Raw genomic sequence first — 17,484 nt, 5'->3', positions numbered from 1 at the left:
GTCTCACATTAGTGGGGTCGCTTGCAAGTCGCAGCAGCACGCGTTACGTGACCAGCAACATATTTCTGCTTCAAATATTGTGCGTAGTTAACAGTGAGTGGTGGTTTCAGACATTGTTTATTTTATTAAAGTGCATTTGTCAGTGCCGCACTCGTGACTCTTATCAGAGACTACTGCTATTATTCTGCCGACAGAAAGAAAAGCTCGTACTGAAGGCGGTGCGGTTTGACCAATCAGATGAAAGGGGCGTTTCAGCGCCGCCCACGTGTGCAAATGAAATATCAAACCCATAAACCGATTTGTAAACCACAAACGAAAAATAAAAAATGGAGCCAAAATTTAATTTTTCGTTTTTTAAACTAAACAAAAAAACGAATAAACGAGCTGGATTTCATTTCTATACTATTCCATTCCAAACAGGAAATCAAATGACCAAAAGATACACGGACCCATCAGACTTACACCCCTTATTTCTGCATAATAGAACCTATATCAAATTCTGTATACTTTTAATGATGATTTTACAAAAAATATCTATAAAAAAAACTATAGTAAATGGAATATATATTATATAATATGACACTTCATAGTGTTTAATTAATATATAATTTTACTAAACTACTTTTACAATTCCTTTTATCAATCTTTTACTAAAAATAAAAACCCCTTTACATACCTCGAGTCTTATATTCTTCAAATTTTGATATAAAAATATAAATTAAAGGTTACTCATACATATTATTTGGAACTCGCTTTACGGTTGATCTTGATGAAACACCTCTTCACCTTCCCCTTTTCTCCAGCTTATTTTGCTGTCACTCTCCAGTCCCATGATCTTTAGCTTTTCACTGATCTAGAGAAGAAAAAATTTAAAAAGTCAAATGAGAGTTGCTTGCCTACTCTGAAGCATAATGCTTAATGATTTTCTGGGCGTCTGTCATGGTACTGTTATGCATTCAAAATTTGACACTGAAACTGAACACAGTTTTTAAGGCAGAGACAAACCTCATTCAGAATGGCAGTCTGTAGTGAAGGATCATTCAATGTGCATTCTCCATTACAAGACAATTTCAGTCTGACAATCTGCTTTTTAATTAATGTGTCATCTAGAAAAATTAAGAGTTTATCATCATCAACACAGAATAAATAAAAAGATATGACAGTTGTTTGTAATGTCTGTTTCAAGAATTATCTATACATATCTTGTTTGTTTCATTTGATTCTGTTAACTGTGGAAACTCACCTCCATGGCAGATAAAAGGATGCTTTAGATCACAGCTGTATTGAGCCCATTTCCCAGAATCAGTTGTTGACACGCCGACGCAGTCACCAGATCCTGAACTCTGGGATGGTTGTCCTGCTGCCCAGTTTCTAAAACTGACATTCCACCGATCAGACCATTCCCAAGAGTCCAGGAACAGACCAATCCAGAGCGATGATTCATTATTACTGATCAGATTCTGCTGCTCTGCGCTGCTGATACTCGCCAAATCAGTGTGTTGTTTTCTGCAGTAACTCTGAGCATCTCTCCATGTCATAGCAGTCTCAGTGATGATGAAACCAGTGCTGTCTGTTCAGAAACAGCAGATAAAGACCAGCCCTTAGTCCAGGATCAGCTAAAGTATGGGGGAAAATGAACCAGATTTGAGGACTCACCATTGAAACACACAAATGGGAGAACGGAGCTGCAGCTCTCATCGTACCAGCTTCCATTAAAACTCCTCACACACTCCCCATCACCATTTGGTTCTCCTGGATTCCAGTTACTGTACTGGGACAGTGGGCCCATAGACCAGATCCAGTGATACTCTGCTCCATTGTGGAGACCTATCCATACTGAACCACTGTATCCAGCATCCACTGAATTTACCAGCAAACTCACGTCGCTCATGTTGTCAGCAGTGGCCAGATCAGTGAATCTCGCTCTGCAGTAACTCTGAGCATCTTGCCATGTCATGCTTTCATTTATAAACTGGTACTGGTATTTGCGCCCTTTAAGAGAGAAATATCAGGATTTTAAAGAAAATAGATACTTGAAGATAAAATCATGATTAAAAAGCCCTAAAACACACATTTTTTTTGTGAGCAATTTATAATCTGAAAGTGAGCCAAATAAAATTTGTAATAATCTGAATTTTACTAGTCTAATAATAAAGATGGCCTTAAAAATATTTGGAACTGAACTTGCACATTTGCAAAGGTGGTGGTTTCGCAATAATTTCTACGATGTTAAAACTAAGCATGAAGATCCAACCCTAAACATACTCGTCACTGAGGAGTAAGTAGATAGTCTGAAAACGAACGAATGAGATAGTGTCTAATTTGAATGAATTCAAACAAAATTGTCAAAACTTAAATTGCCATGAGATTGTTACTTTTATCAATACAAGCGTTCCCTGAATTGCACCCATGATCTAACACAATTCTTTACTGTTTGAGCTACACTAACGCTGTAAGTAATTTGGAAAACACTTTTGGGCAGTTAATATATGGATTTTTAATTTTGAAAGTATGGGGGAATAGTGCATCTTGACAAAAATGTTACAATGCGTTCTTATTCAGCTCAAATAGCTTTTATTTTGTATGTTCATAAAGTTTGTTTATTACAATAGAGTGCTGAAGTAGGCCTACTGACGTATTTTTGTAAGCCAGCCCAGAAGTTACAGTAGCATCACCCTGGTTCACTCGACAAAAAAACCCAATATGATTTTAGCATTGGCTTTTGGATAATTTCACAAAATAAGGTCTGTGACTAACAGAGGCTTTGGTTCTTATACATTTGTTAATAATTTTCACAAATGAACACCACAAAATTAACTGGTTTAAGGGTACGTTTACACGACAACGTATGCTTAAAACGGAAAGTTTTTCCCACATACAGACATTGTCAAAACTATCCCCCATTTACACGGATCCGTGAACAACACGACTAATGCTGTATTCTGCTGCCAGCCCATTAGATGGCGATGAAACACTATAGATTGAACACGTAATACGTAATACACATGTACATGACGTCATTGCTGTCAGAGATTTGTTTTTATGGTTTACGGAGAACCGTTTTCAAAACTTGCAGTTTGTAACCCGTTTTCAAAACGCAAATAATGGCCCAAACACCAGTAAATTGACGAGCGCAAACCTTATAAATCACCTTGCATTATTCGTTTATTCATTTAAATACTCTCCTTCCATAAATTTGCCTTCTGAAAGGGAAACTCCTACAAATGGATATGCAAGGTCAGCCGCAAAAATAACTGTTTTCACTCCTTTTAGTAAATTCTGACAGTAGTCTTTTAATGCCAAAAGAAGGTTTGCACTGGCACAGCTGTTAGTAAATGTGGCCCTAATGTCCCATACAACCTCTGTAGTCCCATTTTATTCCTTTTATTAATAATAATATCAATGATACGAATTCGCCAACTCGAAAATAGCTAAATTTTCTCATGAGGTTGTTTGGGAATAGTCACAGCTTCCTTGCACACTTTCTGTATAAGTCAGCCTATAATTTATTCGCAATTTGAAATAAAAAATTTTTGCGCTGTTTTGAGTGTCAGGTTTTTAGAATTAAATTTTTTGGACGGTAATCAGCATATTGTTGTGCTTCACTGTTAAATACAGTAATGCACAATACTTATATACAGAACATGAAATGATAGTCATTCTGTCTAGCATGATCTAATTTATTAGATGCTCACATCCATGGCAGATAAAAGGATACTCCAGATCACAGCTGTATTGAGCCCATTTCCCAGAATTGGTTCTTGACATGCCGACACAGTCACCAGATCCTGAACTCTGGGATGGTTGTCCTTCTGTCCAGTATCTAAAGAAGAGGCTCCATTTATCAGACCATTCCCAATAGTCCTGGAACAGACCAATCCAGATGTTATATCCAGATAAAAGAATATTAGTTATCTGTTTATTTTCCTCAGGGTTGTGGATAGTGGGCAGATCTGTGTAATACTGTCTGCAGTAGCTCTGAGCATTACTCCAACTTTTAGGGCTCCTTACTAAGATGTATCCATTATTTTCTATTGAGAGATGATTAAAAAAAAATCAGTTCATAGCTCTTCTTTCCCAATTAAACAGCACAATATTTGTTTTTAAAGAACTCACCCTTGTAGCACGTAAAATATCGACGAATGGAACAATTATTACCACTCCAGGACCCTAAACGAGAAATTATACAATCTGCATCCTCAGTTGGCTGTCCTGAAGCCCAGTTAAAGTACGGAGAAGATTTGTTTTCTCCATTAGACCAAGCCCAGCGTTTCTGTGCCCCTCTCTTCAGTCCAATCCACACTGATCCACTGTATCCAGCATCCACTATATTCACCAGCCTGTTCACATCATCCATGGTGTCTACAGTAGCCAGGTCAGTGTACTTCTCTCTGCAGTAACTCTGAGCCTCTGGCCACGACATTCTCACATTTAAATAGTGGTACTGCCGAGAAAGAGCAGAACTGCTCCAGAAGAGCCCTGTTAAAATCAAAAACCATGTTAAACCATATATGTACACATCATCATAAATACAGATGACAAATTACACACCAACCTGACAGCAGCAGCAGCACAAACAGACTCCTGTCCATGACTGAACACACAGATCCTCTCTGCTGTTTATCACCAATGTGTGCTGCCGTATTTTAAAAAGGGATTATCGAACACATCATCAATTTTCTGTTTCACAGAGTGTGTTGAATGACATTAAAGATTACATAGAAATCACACTGAGAAATGCCAACAACGCCAAGTTCATGAGTTTTATTCCCAGGGAATGCATGACATTATAAAATGTATACGCTGCATTATAAGTCTTTTTGGATAAAATGATATCAAGAAGCTCACAGTGAGTTAATGCATTGCATTTAATTTCCCTCAAATGGTAAACAGCTGATTAATTAAATGAAAAAACAAGTCAGACATAAATTCTTAATTTCACAAAAAAAAATTTTTATTACCTGAATCAATGACGATTGAAACCTGCCGATTGCCAATTCTTCAACCTATCAACCTATTGCTGCGACTAATATAAAATAGGTTTTTGTTGTGATACTATTGTTCAATAAATTGTCATCTTTCCAACACAAGCCTTTTAATTTTAAACTTTTCAATTCAAAATGGTATGTAAAAATGGCAAAGATATTTCTTTAATTCACAATAAAATTGGAAATAAATACGAGCATCCAGTACTGCGCAAAATCTACGAACATTTGACTTTTAAATTGCAGTAATATGTTTTTATGAACAAGGAGACCCTATAGATGGCATGACCCAGAGATCTGATCTCACCATTGAAGAGTCAGAAGAAACAGAAGCAACTGAGACCATCTAAATCCATGAACTGTGGCAGTTCTCCAAGATGCTTGAAACAACCTACTGTACCTCCCTTCTCGTTTCCTCATGCAGGAATTATAGATTTTGGTTGTCAACATTTGAAGTGGATCAAAACCTTTCATCAAAGTTATACATGAATTTTGAACAAACCCGTTCTTTTAACAACTTTTTTGATCCACTTCAAATGTTGACTTTTGCTGATGTTATCACACTAAACAAGAACATGCTGATTCAGATGTATTCAGGCGCGCTGGAAGCTGTTTCATGCGAGGTGGGCTGAGGGCTGGGTTGGAAAATATGTGACGTCATTGTGTTATGGCTGACGACAAGACATGACATTTCTCTGTATATGTTGTAGCCATTAAAGAAAACATATTTAGTTTCATATTTATGTTTAAATATTATAGGCTAATGTTATTTTTTATTTAATCAATGTTGATTATGAAAGTGAGCGCGCAGCGTGAGAAAGACATGATACATGAGATCATGAAATACCCAAAATGTCTGGAGACATGTCACGAGGAGTGGGTAAGACATGATTTTTACCTTCACTAAGTTTTTTTTATTGTTGTTGTTGTTGTAGAAAGACTCTTTTAAAAATATTTTCGTTTAGTATAAATTGTATCTTAATTTTGATATGTTTTATCAAACAATTGCCTGTATTTAATAGCTAAATAAGAAGCAAATATAGCAGACAATGTAAGGCGCCGGCGATCACTTGCATTGCACGTAAACTGGAGGGCGCCGAAACTCAGCTTGTGCCTCACAGATTTTATAAATATAGGATATCTATTAGCTTGAAATGTCTTCTTTTAAACGAAACTATTCAAAACGAAAAGAAATAGACTAGGCCTACTCTCTGATTATGTAATCAAATGTGCATTTCTCTCTGGCGTTCATGGCGAGTCCGCATAACTTCATCTTTGCAGCGACACAGAAAACACCTGTTTATTAATAAACAATTAAATGTCTCCTTGCTATTTTTGACACATTAATAATCATTACTTTCGCCGCCATCGCCGGTTCTTTGTGGCAAGGTTTATGAGTGCGGGCGTGCGCTTGAGTGCGGCTATATTAGGCTATACGTAAACGCTCATCCTGTAGCCTATTTAAGTAATTAAATCAATATAAAGAGGGGCGATGTGTCCACAGTGGCTAAAATGAACAACTACTAATCGACTAGAAGAAAACTTTAGTCGGAGGCAGCCCTTATTCCACATATTTTCGAACCAGCAGGCCATTCAGGGTTGAGCGCGCGACCCTGAGCGGAATGAGCGAGCGGAGGGATTCAGAAATGCATTCTCCGCTCACATGCTCTGATCGGAACAAACTAAGCATGACAAATTCAAACTTTATTTCATTTTCTCCGTAGCTTGAACACTCAAACACAGCATGTCTATTTTCATTTCCCCCCCCACGTTTTTTAGTACAATATTATGTTAGTCCACAGCCCCCACCATGACGAGGGGGGCTGCAGCCCCCGCAGCACCCCCCTTCCCGCGCTACTGGATGTATTTAGATCTGTCATCTAAAATACATTAACATGAACACAAATCAAATTGGCTAGAAGTTGATTTTTTAATTCTTACCTCAAAATTGTTGTCCTTATATTTTTAGAGACTTACAACTGCTTCTGTCACCTGAGGAAGATTGTGGACATGTAAAATAGTGATTTCACCCCTGTCTGTGTGTCTTATTGGTTAAACTGGTGATGTTATAAATCACCTGCATATTTCAATTTCACATAAACACGCCCCTAAATGGCCAAAGTGGGCAGTTATTGGCCAGAACAGAACAAGCTGCAATATGGACTAGATCTTTAGCTGTTTAGTCAAACAAATCCCTTTCACCTACATATTTGTTTATTACATGTTTTGGAAAATATTACATGTACTTCTATTAACATTTAAACTTCAGGAATGAGAATCAGAATGAGATGAGGAGGTTTAGTCTGCATCATAACATGTTATGATCTTTGAAATCAAAAGTCTAAAATATCTAACATAAAATGATATGCTGATTTGTTTCTGAAGACAGGGCATGAGAAGTTTTGAGATTCAAATAGCTAATTTTCATTGAAGACATTTTTGCATGTCGCTGGTCAGAACTTCTTGTCGTAATCGGCTGATCTTGAAGATATTTTGTTTACTCAACCCGATCTCCTGGCACTGCATGTATAGCATGATTTCATGCTCTTAAAAGTAATCTTTTATGTACATCTGGTATGTCAAATTCATACAATAGCTTTGATTGATTGTGTAGGTATTCTAAAACCTATCCCTAACCATAACCGTATTTTAAGTTATTTTAAACATCCAAAGCTCAACCACAGAATATATAGCAGTATTTAAAAGTGTATGTAATCTTGAAACGCTTGCATTTTGAAAATGCTTTGCTGTATACTGTATGTAAACAGCAACACCAATGATTAGCTCTATCATGGTGTAGTAGAGACAATAACCTGAAGAGCTCAGGAACTTATAGGGATTGGTTCGCCCAAACATTTGCTGTTAATTCACTCACTCTTAGGCCATCCAAGATGTACTTGTCCTTTTTTCTTCAGTAGAACAGTCTGTGCAAGAAACTGAATATTATTTACAACTTTACCTGTTCCACAGCCTCTGCTCCTACCGGTCAAAAATTACTGCTTTGGAAATGAATGGGAGATGTGATTTAATGAAAACTTTTGGTACTGCGGCCAAACAAAACCTTACTGAAAGCTAATTTTTTTTTAGATACCAAGCTCAAATTTGGTACACAACTTGATTTTGGGGCAGCAGTGGCTCAGTGGTTCATGTAGGTTGTCTACAAACCGGAAGGTTGGTGGTTCAATCCCCGGTTCCACCTGACCAAGTGTCGAGGTGTCCATGAGCAAGACACCTAACCCCGGCTGCTCCCGACGAGCTGGATGGTGCCTTGTATGGCTGACACCGCCGTCGGTGTATGAATGAGTGAGTGAATGGGTGAATGTGAGGCAAATTGTAAAGCGCTTTGGTGGCCATTGGGTCTGTGAAAGCGCTATATAAATGCAGTCCATTTACCATTACCATTTTCTTGCAGTTTTAGAGTAAAACCTGTTTTTGAAAATATATATTTCATATGAAACTAGTATTTTTGTGCATTTTTTCACAACAATAAACACAACATTCTGTAACTTTTTTTAAGTTCACTTTTTAAACTTTTTTAAACAATCTGCCAAGTCTCGTTGAAAAGAGATGAAACTTAAGTCTGTGCTCTGACTAAAGCATTCAATATTTACGACAGTTTAAGTTGGAAAAAAGTGAATAAATGGATTATAAATTTAGTGTAAATATAATTTAGTAAAATAAAATCCCTTAAAAATACTAAATATGAAATAAAAAATCATTATCAAATGATTGATAATGTCATGTCATTTTTTGGCCAACATGCGAAGAGCACCAGTCAAGTCAAGTCACCTTTATTTATATAGCGGTTACAATCTGTACAATACAGATTGTATCAAAGCAGCTTCACAGTGATAACATGAAAATAATACAATAATGTTTGTTTCTAGAAGAAAATTGCGTCATCGTCCACCTTAAGTAAGGCAGATCAATAATATTACTAAGCAAGCCAAAAGCCAAGGCAACTGGCAAGGAACCATCAGGTGACAGAATGGAGAAAAAACCTTGGTAGAAACCAGGCTCAGAGGGTTAAGAAATAAATGTTTTCTCTAAAGCACCTTTCAAGCAGGGCATTGATCCCGAGAAATTGCTGTAAAATTGCTAGAGTGCTTTCTGTGTGAACACAAACACAAATCCCGGGATTGATGCCGGGGTCGATGCCTGAATCTTTACTGTTGTTGGCCTATTTTTCTGCTGGAGGTCCTGGACATCTTGTTCGGATACATGGCATCATAGATTCTATCAAACACCAACAGATAAAAAAGCAAAACCTGACCGTTCTGCTAGAAATTCTGGGTTGTGGAGCACGCTCATAATACTCTGGTTCTCCAGCACTCCAGGCACTTAACTGTGTGAGTGTGTTTTCTTCATTAGACCAAGCCCAGCGTTTCTGTGTCCCTCTCTGCAGTCCAATCCACACTGATCCACTGTATCCAGCATCCACTATATTCACCAGCCTGTTCACATCATCCATGGTGTCTACAGTAGCCAGGTCAGTGTACTTCTCTCTGCAGTAACTCTGAGCCTCTGGCCACGACATTCTCACATTTATATAGTGGTACTGACGAGAAAGAGCAGAACTGCTCCAGAAGAGCCCTGTATAAATCAACATGTTAAACTGTATACACATCATCATAAATACAGACTACAGATGACCACTAGCCTGGATGCCAGCCCGAACCCCACCCACAACATTTTTTGGTCGGGAAGTTCGGTCTGGACTCGATCCATTGAGGAGTAATTATGATTGGTTCATAATTAGTCGGGCCAATCAAATTGCCAGGGTGGGCTTTATAAGATGATGGACAGATGATCTGCAGTTACGTAATCATCACGTTATCAAAGAGCGCTTGGGTTGAACTGGTTTCCCTCAGAGATGACTGCCGCTGGAGAACTGAGATGTAGAGATTCCGCTATCGCGTCTGTTGTAAAAGAAATCGACAGCGCGTTTATTTTAATAGACGAACAGAGAACTGCAATCAAGGCATTTGTCGATCGGAAAGATGTGTTTGCCGTCCTTCCTACGGGATTCGGCAAAAGTTTATTTTATCAGCTGGCTCCGATGGTCACTAAGAAGATGGGACGCAATGAAAACCCTGTGGTCGTTGTGGTTTCTCCTTTGGTCGCACTCATGGAGGACCAAGTAAAAGAATGATATTCAAATAGATTATTTTTTTTGGAGACATTTTTGCACGGAACTATAGCATGGAACTATTTTGACACTGAATTACCCTATTATAAAATATACAGGAAACCAAACTCTTTGAAAATACGTGTAATTACATGTTCTTCAGTATAGCTAAAAATCAACCACCACCCCACATAAATGTATTGATGAATCTCTTGCTCTCAGTCTTAACTGCTCATGGTGTAAACATCATGTCTTGATTGTGTGTCAGTTTGTCACCTGATCTCCACGTTTGGTTCACCAAAATCACACCAACTGCTAATGTAAGCAGACACCAATGTTGCTAGATCTCACTAGAACAACAAGCAAAAGTGACTTTGGAGCTTGACAAACACGGACACTAGCATCAACAGCCTTGTGAAAAACCGAGTCTCTTTCTGTGTTTCAGGGAAAAAAAGAAAACAACTCTATAAACTGTGTGTGTCAAATATAGCCTGTACACGGTCCAATTCTGTGCCATCTTTATGGGTCCAGTAGAAGTTACAGGTCACCTTCTGACCAGACATGATTTTTCTAGTTTTTTAAGCATGTAAATGTTTTGTATGGCTGTTGAATAAAATTAAACAGGAGAACCTGCTGATTCAGTCATTGCAAATCAAATTATGGCCAGACATGATATATTAATTTCTTACCTCAATACAACTGCTCACTACAGCTTCCACTGTCACCTGAGGAAGATGGTAGACACAAGAGTGATTTTTTTATAAAAGAAAAAACTGATAATGTTATAAGTCAACACATGTTTCAATTTCACATAAATACACCCTTAAACAGCCTAAGTGGTTATTGGTCAGAACAAAATAAGCTTCAATGTGAACCAGATCTTTTTCCATCTAGTCTTACAAATCCCACTCACCTCACATATTTGTTTATTAGATGCTTTTGTAAATAAGTTAATGCTTTCAGGTAACAATAAAAGTGTAGTAGGCTACTCTCTGCACCATTTAACACATTTTACAACATTTAAATCTACATAATCCACCATAGCAAACAGGTGGTTCAGTCTGCAGACTCTGCACCATTTATGTTTAATTAAAGAACATTGTATTAAATGCTTTTTCCAGCAAGCAGGTCTAACACAAAATCATGTGCTGATTTTTGTGACAAGACATGACTATAAGACTATATCATTTTTCTTGACGATCTTTCGGGCCATTGTCGCTGTTCAAATCTGTGGACATGATCATGATTACAAGAAGTACAACTTTTAAGTAAAGTAGTTTTTCTGTAGCAAAGGTCCAAACCATCATACAGTCTCAGTAGCCATTATGGCTTGTTTGGCTATGATATGAAATAAGCAATGTGCAAAGTTGGCATCAATAGTCCTTTGTAAAAAACTTCAAACAAAAAAACAGAAAATGTGCCCACATGGGTGTTATTTATAATGGGTGAATGTCTACTTTATTTTCTGTATTTTATCATTGAACGAATACACAAAGAGAGTAATTTCCATGAAAGAGTAACTTATTTTTCGAGCTTTAGCATAATACTTAGTCTACATGCACTGTAAATAGAAAAGAGCTACTCATGCTAATGAATTCATAGATTTAAAAAAAATATTTTTTTGCATTAAATGTGATGACAAGGCTTTAGTAATTTTAATATTCAAAGAGCTCATTTTCATTGAAGACATTTTTGCATGTTGTCACAAATCAGAACATCTTGTCCTAAACACGATCTTAAAGCTTTTCTTAATGACATTTCAACAGTGAATCAAAAGAGACCATTCTAAAAATGTCTTTATTCCAAAGGAAAATCAGCTTACTGCTTAAAAATCTGTCAAATAATCTCCAGTACAGCTAAATTATTTCATGCTTCATACTAGTCAATTACTGCATTTATACTCGGACATATTTCTTGCTCTTCTAACGTGTTAAAGTTTAACGTGAAAATCAGACCTAGAGCTCTTCCTGGACGATGTGAAAAATATTATCTATTAGAGACAAATAGATTATTTGGGCGCCACACCACAGACACAGTACAATAAACATGGGAAATTCTTAAAGTAAAACAAGCATGTTTTGCCAGATGAGAAGGTTGTATGGGAACAAGTGTATGCAAGAGATTAACTAATAAAACATCATTGTTATTTTTTATTTCTAATGCATATGCTGTGATTATTTTAATTCCTTTTGTAAAGCACTTCGAATTGACCATTGTGTATGAAATGGGCAATATAAATAAACTTGCCTTACCTTCATCTAAACTTCCTTAAATCCTTCACCAAATCCACTAACATTAACCTATTTGTTGCCAGATCTTGCTAATGAACAAACTTGTTTAACAAAATAATTGACTTGTCTTGGTGTTTTTTTGATACTTTGAGGAGCTTGTGTGATGTAATTATTAGCTGTGTGAATATTCATAAAACTGTAAGGACGACCCATTTGCCCAATGATATAATCCAAAGGCATGGGTGAAGAAGGTTGTGCAGGTCTTTAACTTGGGCTTCTGTAAAGTTCACTTAATTTGTTCATTTAGTTTCAGATTGATTTTAGCTCCGTACTTAATCTGACTCCAACTTCAAATGATTTTAAAATTGATTATTGTATTCCTTTACGCTTCACTTATTCATTCATTAATAACCCAATGTCTCAGTCATAGCAATGTTCATAGTTCAAAGAAGGAACCAGCAAACATTTACACGGATGACTGCCACATATAAACATTAAAACAAAACCAACACCATAAAGAGCAGGCCCTACGTTCTTCGTACGTCGCTAACTCAGTTAGCTGGAATTGATTGTTGACGATTTCGCATGATCTTGGATTGTTTGGTTGTTCGACGCTCATCCTGGACTTGCTGTCATAGCAACAGTTCTGTAAGCTTAAACCTGCTTGGGAGCAGGCTTATTTCATGTAAACAAGATTAGATTGCGGCTTTATAATACGGGAAGTCCTTTAGCGCAGCCACGATAGTGTACTTTTTGAGAGAAATAATTTTTCTTGTGACTCGTAAGGGTTTCATTTACATAATTAATTTCATCAGGGGCATAATTAAGTGTTCGACTCGTCGGAGTCTGGCTTTAACAACAGCACAAACTGTGCATTGCTCTGCAGATGTTTTGCGAGTGGCACTTTCCTTTATACTATCGGAGATGTGGAAAACTTGGTGAAAAGTGCTGTCTGTCGTGCCATTCGCAAAGTTTACCTGGTGCTCAAGCTGTTTTTTTTTTTTTTTTGTGCTATTTCCAATCCACTTCCAAGACCCAAGGTTGTAAAGCACATTTTTTTTTTATATTACACTTTTTAAATGAAGATCATGCAATCCTGATCATGCCAATAAGTAAGACTTACAGTATTTGTCCCTCGGGCTTCTCTAACATGATTGGTGCCATAGACTGCACACACGTTCCCATTAAGGCCTCAATGAATGGGATTTTGTTAACTGAAAGGGGGTTCACAAATGTAAATGTGCAGGTAAGTTACTTTTACGATTCGTAATATTCCAGATTAGTAATATTATATAAAACATTTTTTTTAAAGTATGCAGTGGACTGACTAAAATCTCTTAGATGGTGTGTCACTATGTTCCATATCATAGTGGAATATGTGGAAGCAAAATGGATCTGTGCTGGAATTTTCAGAGAGTCACAATGTTATGTTAAAGTCCGGTTAATCATGAAGACAAGAAAGTTTCTTAATTTACTCAAAACTGTAAATTCCACCCAAAATACATGGTTGGTGCAATAGGCAAAACCTATACAATATTTACATCAAATCCAATTAGTTTAACAATATATTCTACAGTCTGTAACCAGACATAGAACTAGAATTAATTTCTCATTTAGCACAAGGTAATCAATGTCTTTTGTACTAATTGACATAATCATGCAACCAACGCGGAGGGCGTTTCACTCGTGATGAAGACCTTACAGGAACAGATGGAGAAGCAATTTGAAGTCCAGACTGGAGGGGCAAGGACACAAGTTCACTCTCAATGACATTATCCATAGGTGCACAAGCTGGAGAAAGATGAGATGCATGCCAATTTTTCCCATCTGACAACTGGTAAGTGCATGGACCAAGTTGATACACAATTTTCAAAGGCTTTGAGAATCTAGGATGACCTTTTGGAACATGAACTGGAATTTTTATACGCACCCAGTCTCCAGGTTTGAACTCAGGAGTACAGGCTCTTCGTTTGATGTCTGTGTATGTTGTCATCTTTTGAGACAATGACACTTTCTGACTCACAGCAGGATCCTTACAAGTAATAGGAAGAGGGAGAACATTTAGATGAGAACGCAATTTTGCCACAGAGTAACTCAGAAGGAGACCGTCCAGTGACAGAATAGGGAGTAGCACGAGATGTTTGAAGAAACTGTTACTGTTGATTTCCATGTCTTTCCAGACAGAATAGCAGATTGAATAGAACTCTTTAGTACTCGATGGAATCGCTCAATAGCTCCATTGTAAGTATAAATTATAGGATGCAGTGGACTGACTGAAATCTCTTAGATGGAGTTCTGCAGAGTTCGTGGCTCTTCTTTCCCAGTTAAACTGCACACCTTTTTTTTTTAAAGAAAGGGGAACTCACCCTTGTAGCATGTAAAAAATCGACCTTTGCTACAACTATCATCATAGCTGGAACCGGAATTAGAAGATACACAATCTGCATTCTCATTTGGGTCTCCTGAAGCCCAGTTAAAGTACTCCAGTTAGAAAGTTTTCTCCATTAGACCATGCCCAGCATTTCTATGCCCCTCTCTTCAGTCCAATCCACACTGATCCACTGTATCCAGCATCCACTGTATTCAACAGCCTGTTCACATCATCCATGGTTTTTATTGCAGATTTGATATTCATGATTTTATAGCTGAACAGGAACTGGTTTATAAAGAATTCAGCAGTATGAAGTGTGTGGATATAGACATTTCTAGACGATGTTAAGTCTTACTTTAGACAGGTGAATCCCCGTAAAGCTAGTGGGCCTGATGGTATTAGCAGCAGGACATTAAGGGTGTGCGCAGATCAGCTGGCACAGCCCTTTCAAAGGCTGTTCCAGCTGTCAATAGACACTGGTGTAGTTCCTTGTCTATGGAAAAAATCTTTGATCGTGCCCCTACCCAAAAATAATAAACCTAGGGAACTTAATGACCTGCGCCCTGTTGCCCTAACATCTACGGCAATGAAATGTTTTGAAAAAATAATTCAAAAAAAGCTTTTATGTGAGGTCACACCATCTTTAGACCCAAACCAATTTGCTTATCGTGCCGATAGGGGGGTTGAAGATGCACTGCTGACTCTGACAAATAATATATATGAGCACCTTGAACAGGCAAAGAGTATTGTTAAGATTGTGTTCATAGATTTCAGCAGTGCCTTTAACACAATCCAACCCCACCTGATGGTAAAAAAATTGATTCACCTTGGGGTTAACCCAAGACTAGTTTTGTGGATTTTTGACTTTTTGACGAACCGTAGCCAACAAGTCAAATTTAACTCATGTGTCTCATCATTAAAAGCCATAAACACAGGGGCACCACAAGGGTGTGTTCTGTCCCCTATCCTATACATCTTATACACTAACAACTGCCAAGCAACCATTTCAAACCACACCTTTTTTAAATATGCTGATGACACAGCATTAGTGGGTTTTGTACAGTCCAATACTGCATCCCTAGAGGGCTTTGAGAGGGAGGTGCAGGGTTTTATCAATTGGTGTACAGATAATTTCCTTGTGGTTAATGCAAAAAAAAAACAAAGGAGTTGATCATAGATTTTAATAAAAAGGGAATTGTAGTTCCACCCTCAAATATAAACGGGGTAGTGGTAGAGCGGGTCACAACATACACATATTTGGGTGTTGAAATAGATAATAAACTGACTTTTAATGAATGTGCACAAAATAAGTCCAAAAGGTTGCAGAAGAGGATGTTTTTTTTAAGGAAACTTAACCATTTTAGAATAGACAATTGTATTCTTCAGATGTTTTATAAAGCTCTCTTGCAGAGTGTCTTATCTTTCGGTCTTATTTGTGCCTTTGGTAACATGTGCATTAAAGATCAGAATAAATTGCAACGAATCGTCACAACAGCCAGCAAGATCATTGGAGTTGATCAAGTATCTGTAGCCCAATTGTACAATGACCTTAGTCTTAAAAAGATAGAACAAATTATAAATGATTCAACCCACCCTCTTCATCAGAGTTTCTTAAGAAGTAACAGGTCAAGTGGTAGACTACTGCAAAGGAAAATTAGGACCACAAGGTACAGCAATTCTTTTGTGCCTACAGCAATTAGATTGTACAACAATCAGCTAGCATTTAACTAGTTTATTTATTCACACATGCTTGTCATGTTTCTATAATGTTTGTTGTTTTGTCCGTCTTGTCTGTGTTTTTCTTATGTTTTCATGTTTAAATGTTTTAATGCTTTTGTATTTAATGCTTTTGTATCTATGTTTTTATTTGTATGCAGCAGGTTTTTTAACAGTGGAGCGTGTAATGGTGACCACATGAATTTCCTACTTGTGGATAATAAAGTTTACCTTGACCTTGACCTTGACCTTGGTGTCTACAGTAGCCAGGTCAGTGTACTTCTCTCTGCAGTAACTCTGAGCCTCTGGCCATGACATTCTCACATTTATATAGTGGTACTGACGAGAAAGAGCAGAACTGCTCCAGAAGAGCCCTGTTAAAATCAACATGTTAAACCATCTATGTGTGTACACATCATCATAAATACAGATTACACATGACCACACCAACCTGACAGCAGCAGCAGCACAAACAGACTCCCGTCCATGACTGAACACACAGATCCTCTCTGCTGGATTCTAATTAGAGATGATCAAACATGCATTTTCTGTTACAGTTCTGTAAGGAGTGAGTACATTGTACATTTATTGTGACTTCACATACTTTGTCAAGAAATGCACCACAAATATGTTTAATTAAACATTAGAACTTACCAAACTCTTTAGTTAGTATTAATTGCTTTTTTCATTTAACAATTTCTGCATTTTATTCTACAACTTTTAATTATTGTAGTACATTATACTATACTTATATTACATTAAGTTTTGAAAAGGAACTATTTTAACAATCTGCATAGTCTAAAACGGGTCCATACAGATTTTGAAAGACAGTGTATAGTGTAACCTTTGATGGAACTGGTACTTTCTCGGTCTAGTAAGATTAATCTGCTGGAACATACAGGATTAAAGAAAGATACTTTTATCCAAAGTGACCTACAGTATACTTTACATTTGATCAGTTCATGCATTCTCTGGGAATCGAACCTATGTTGTGACATGCTCTAGTTTTTGAGATACAGGAATACAGAGTTGCTGTACTTGAAAATGGTTGGT

At 37.3% G+C, this 17,484-nt stretch overlaps 1 protein-coding gene across 1 annotated transcript in view; it reads right to left on the bottom strand.

Moving 5' to 3' along the window:
- Positions 1-748: 748 nt before the first annotated feature.
- Positions 749-17,484, bottom strand: part of LOC130087187 (macrophage mannose receptor 1) — an 81,395-nt gene continuing 64,659 nt past the window's right edge. Inside the window, exons 9-12 of the mRNA XM_056253412.1 lie at positions 1,657-1,992; positions 1,244-1,570; positions 1,006-1,106; positions 749-853 (exon numbers count right to left, since the gene is read on the bottom strand). Of these exons, the coding sequence (XP_056109387.1) occupies positions 755-853; positions 1,006-1,106; positions 1,244-1,570; positions 1,657-1,992 (863 nt within the window). The 3' untranslated portion in view covers positions 749-754. The remainder of the gene's footprint in view (positions 854-1,005; positions 1,107-1,243; positions 1,571-1,656; positions 1,993-17,484) is intronic.

This window comes from Rhinichthys klamathensis, unplaced genomic scaffold (assembly GCF_029890125.1).
Source record: "Rhinichthys klamathensis goyatoka isolate OS25496 unplaced genomic scaffold, OSU_Roscu_1.1 h1tg000105l_1, whole genome shotgun sequence".
NCBI classification, from domain to species: domain Eukaryota; kingdom Metazoa; phylum Chordata; class Actinopteri; order Cypriniformes; family Leuciscidae; genus Rhinichthys; species Rhinichthys klamathensis.
This window is presented reverse-complemented; position numbering and strand designations above follow the sequence as displayed.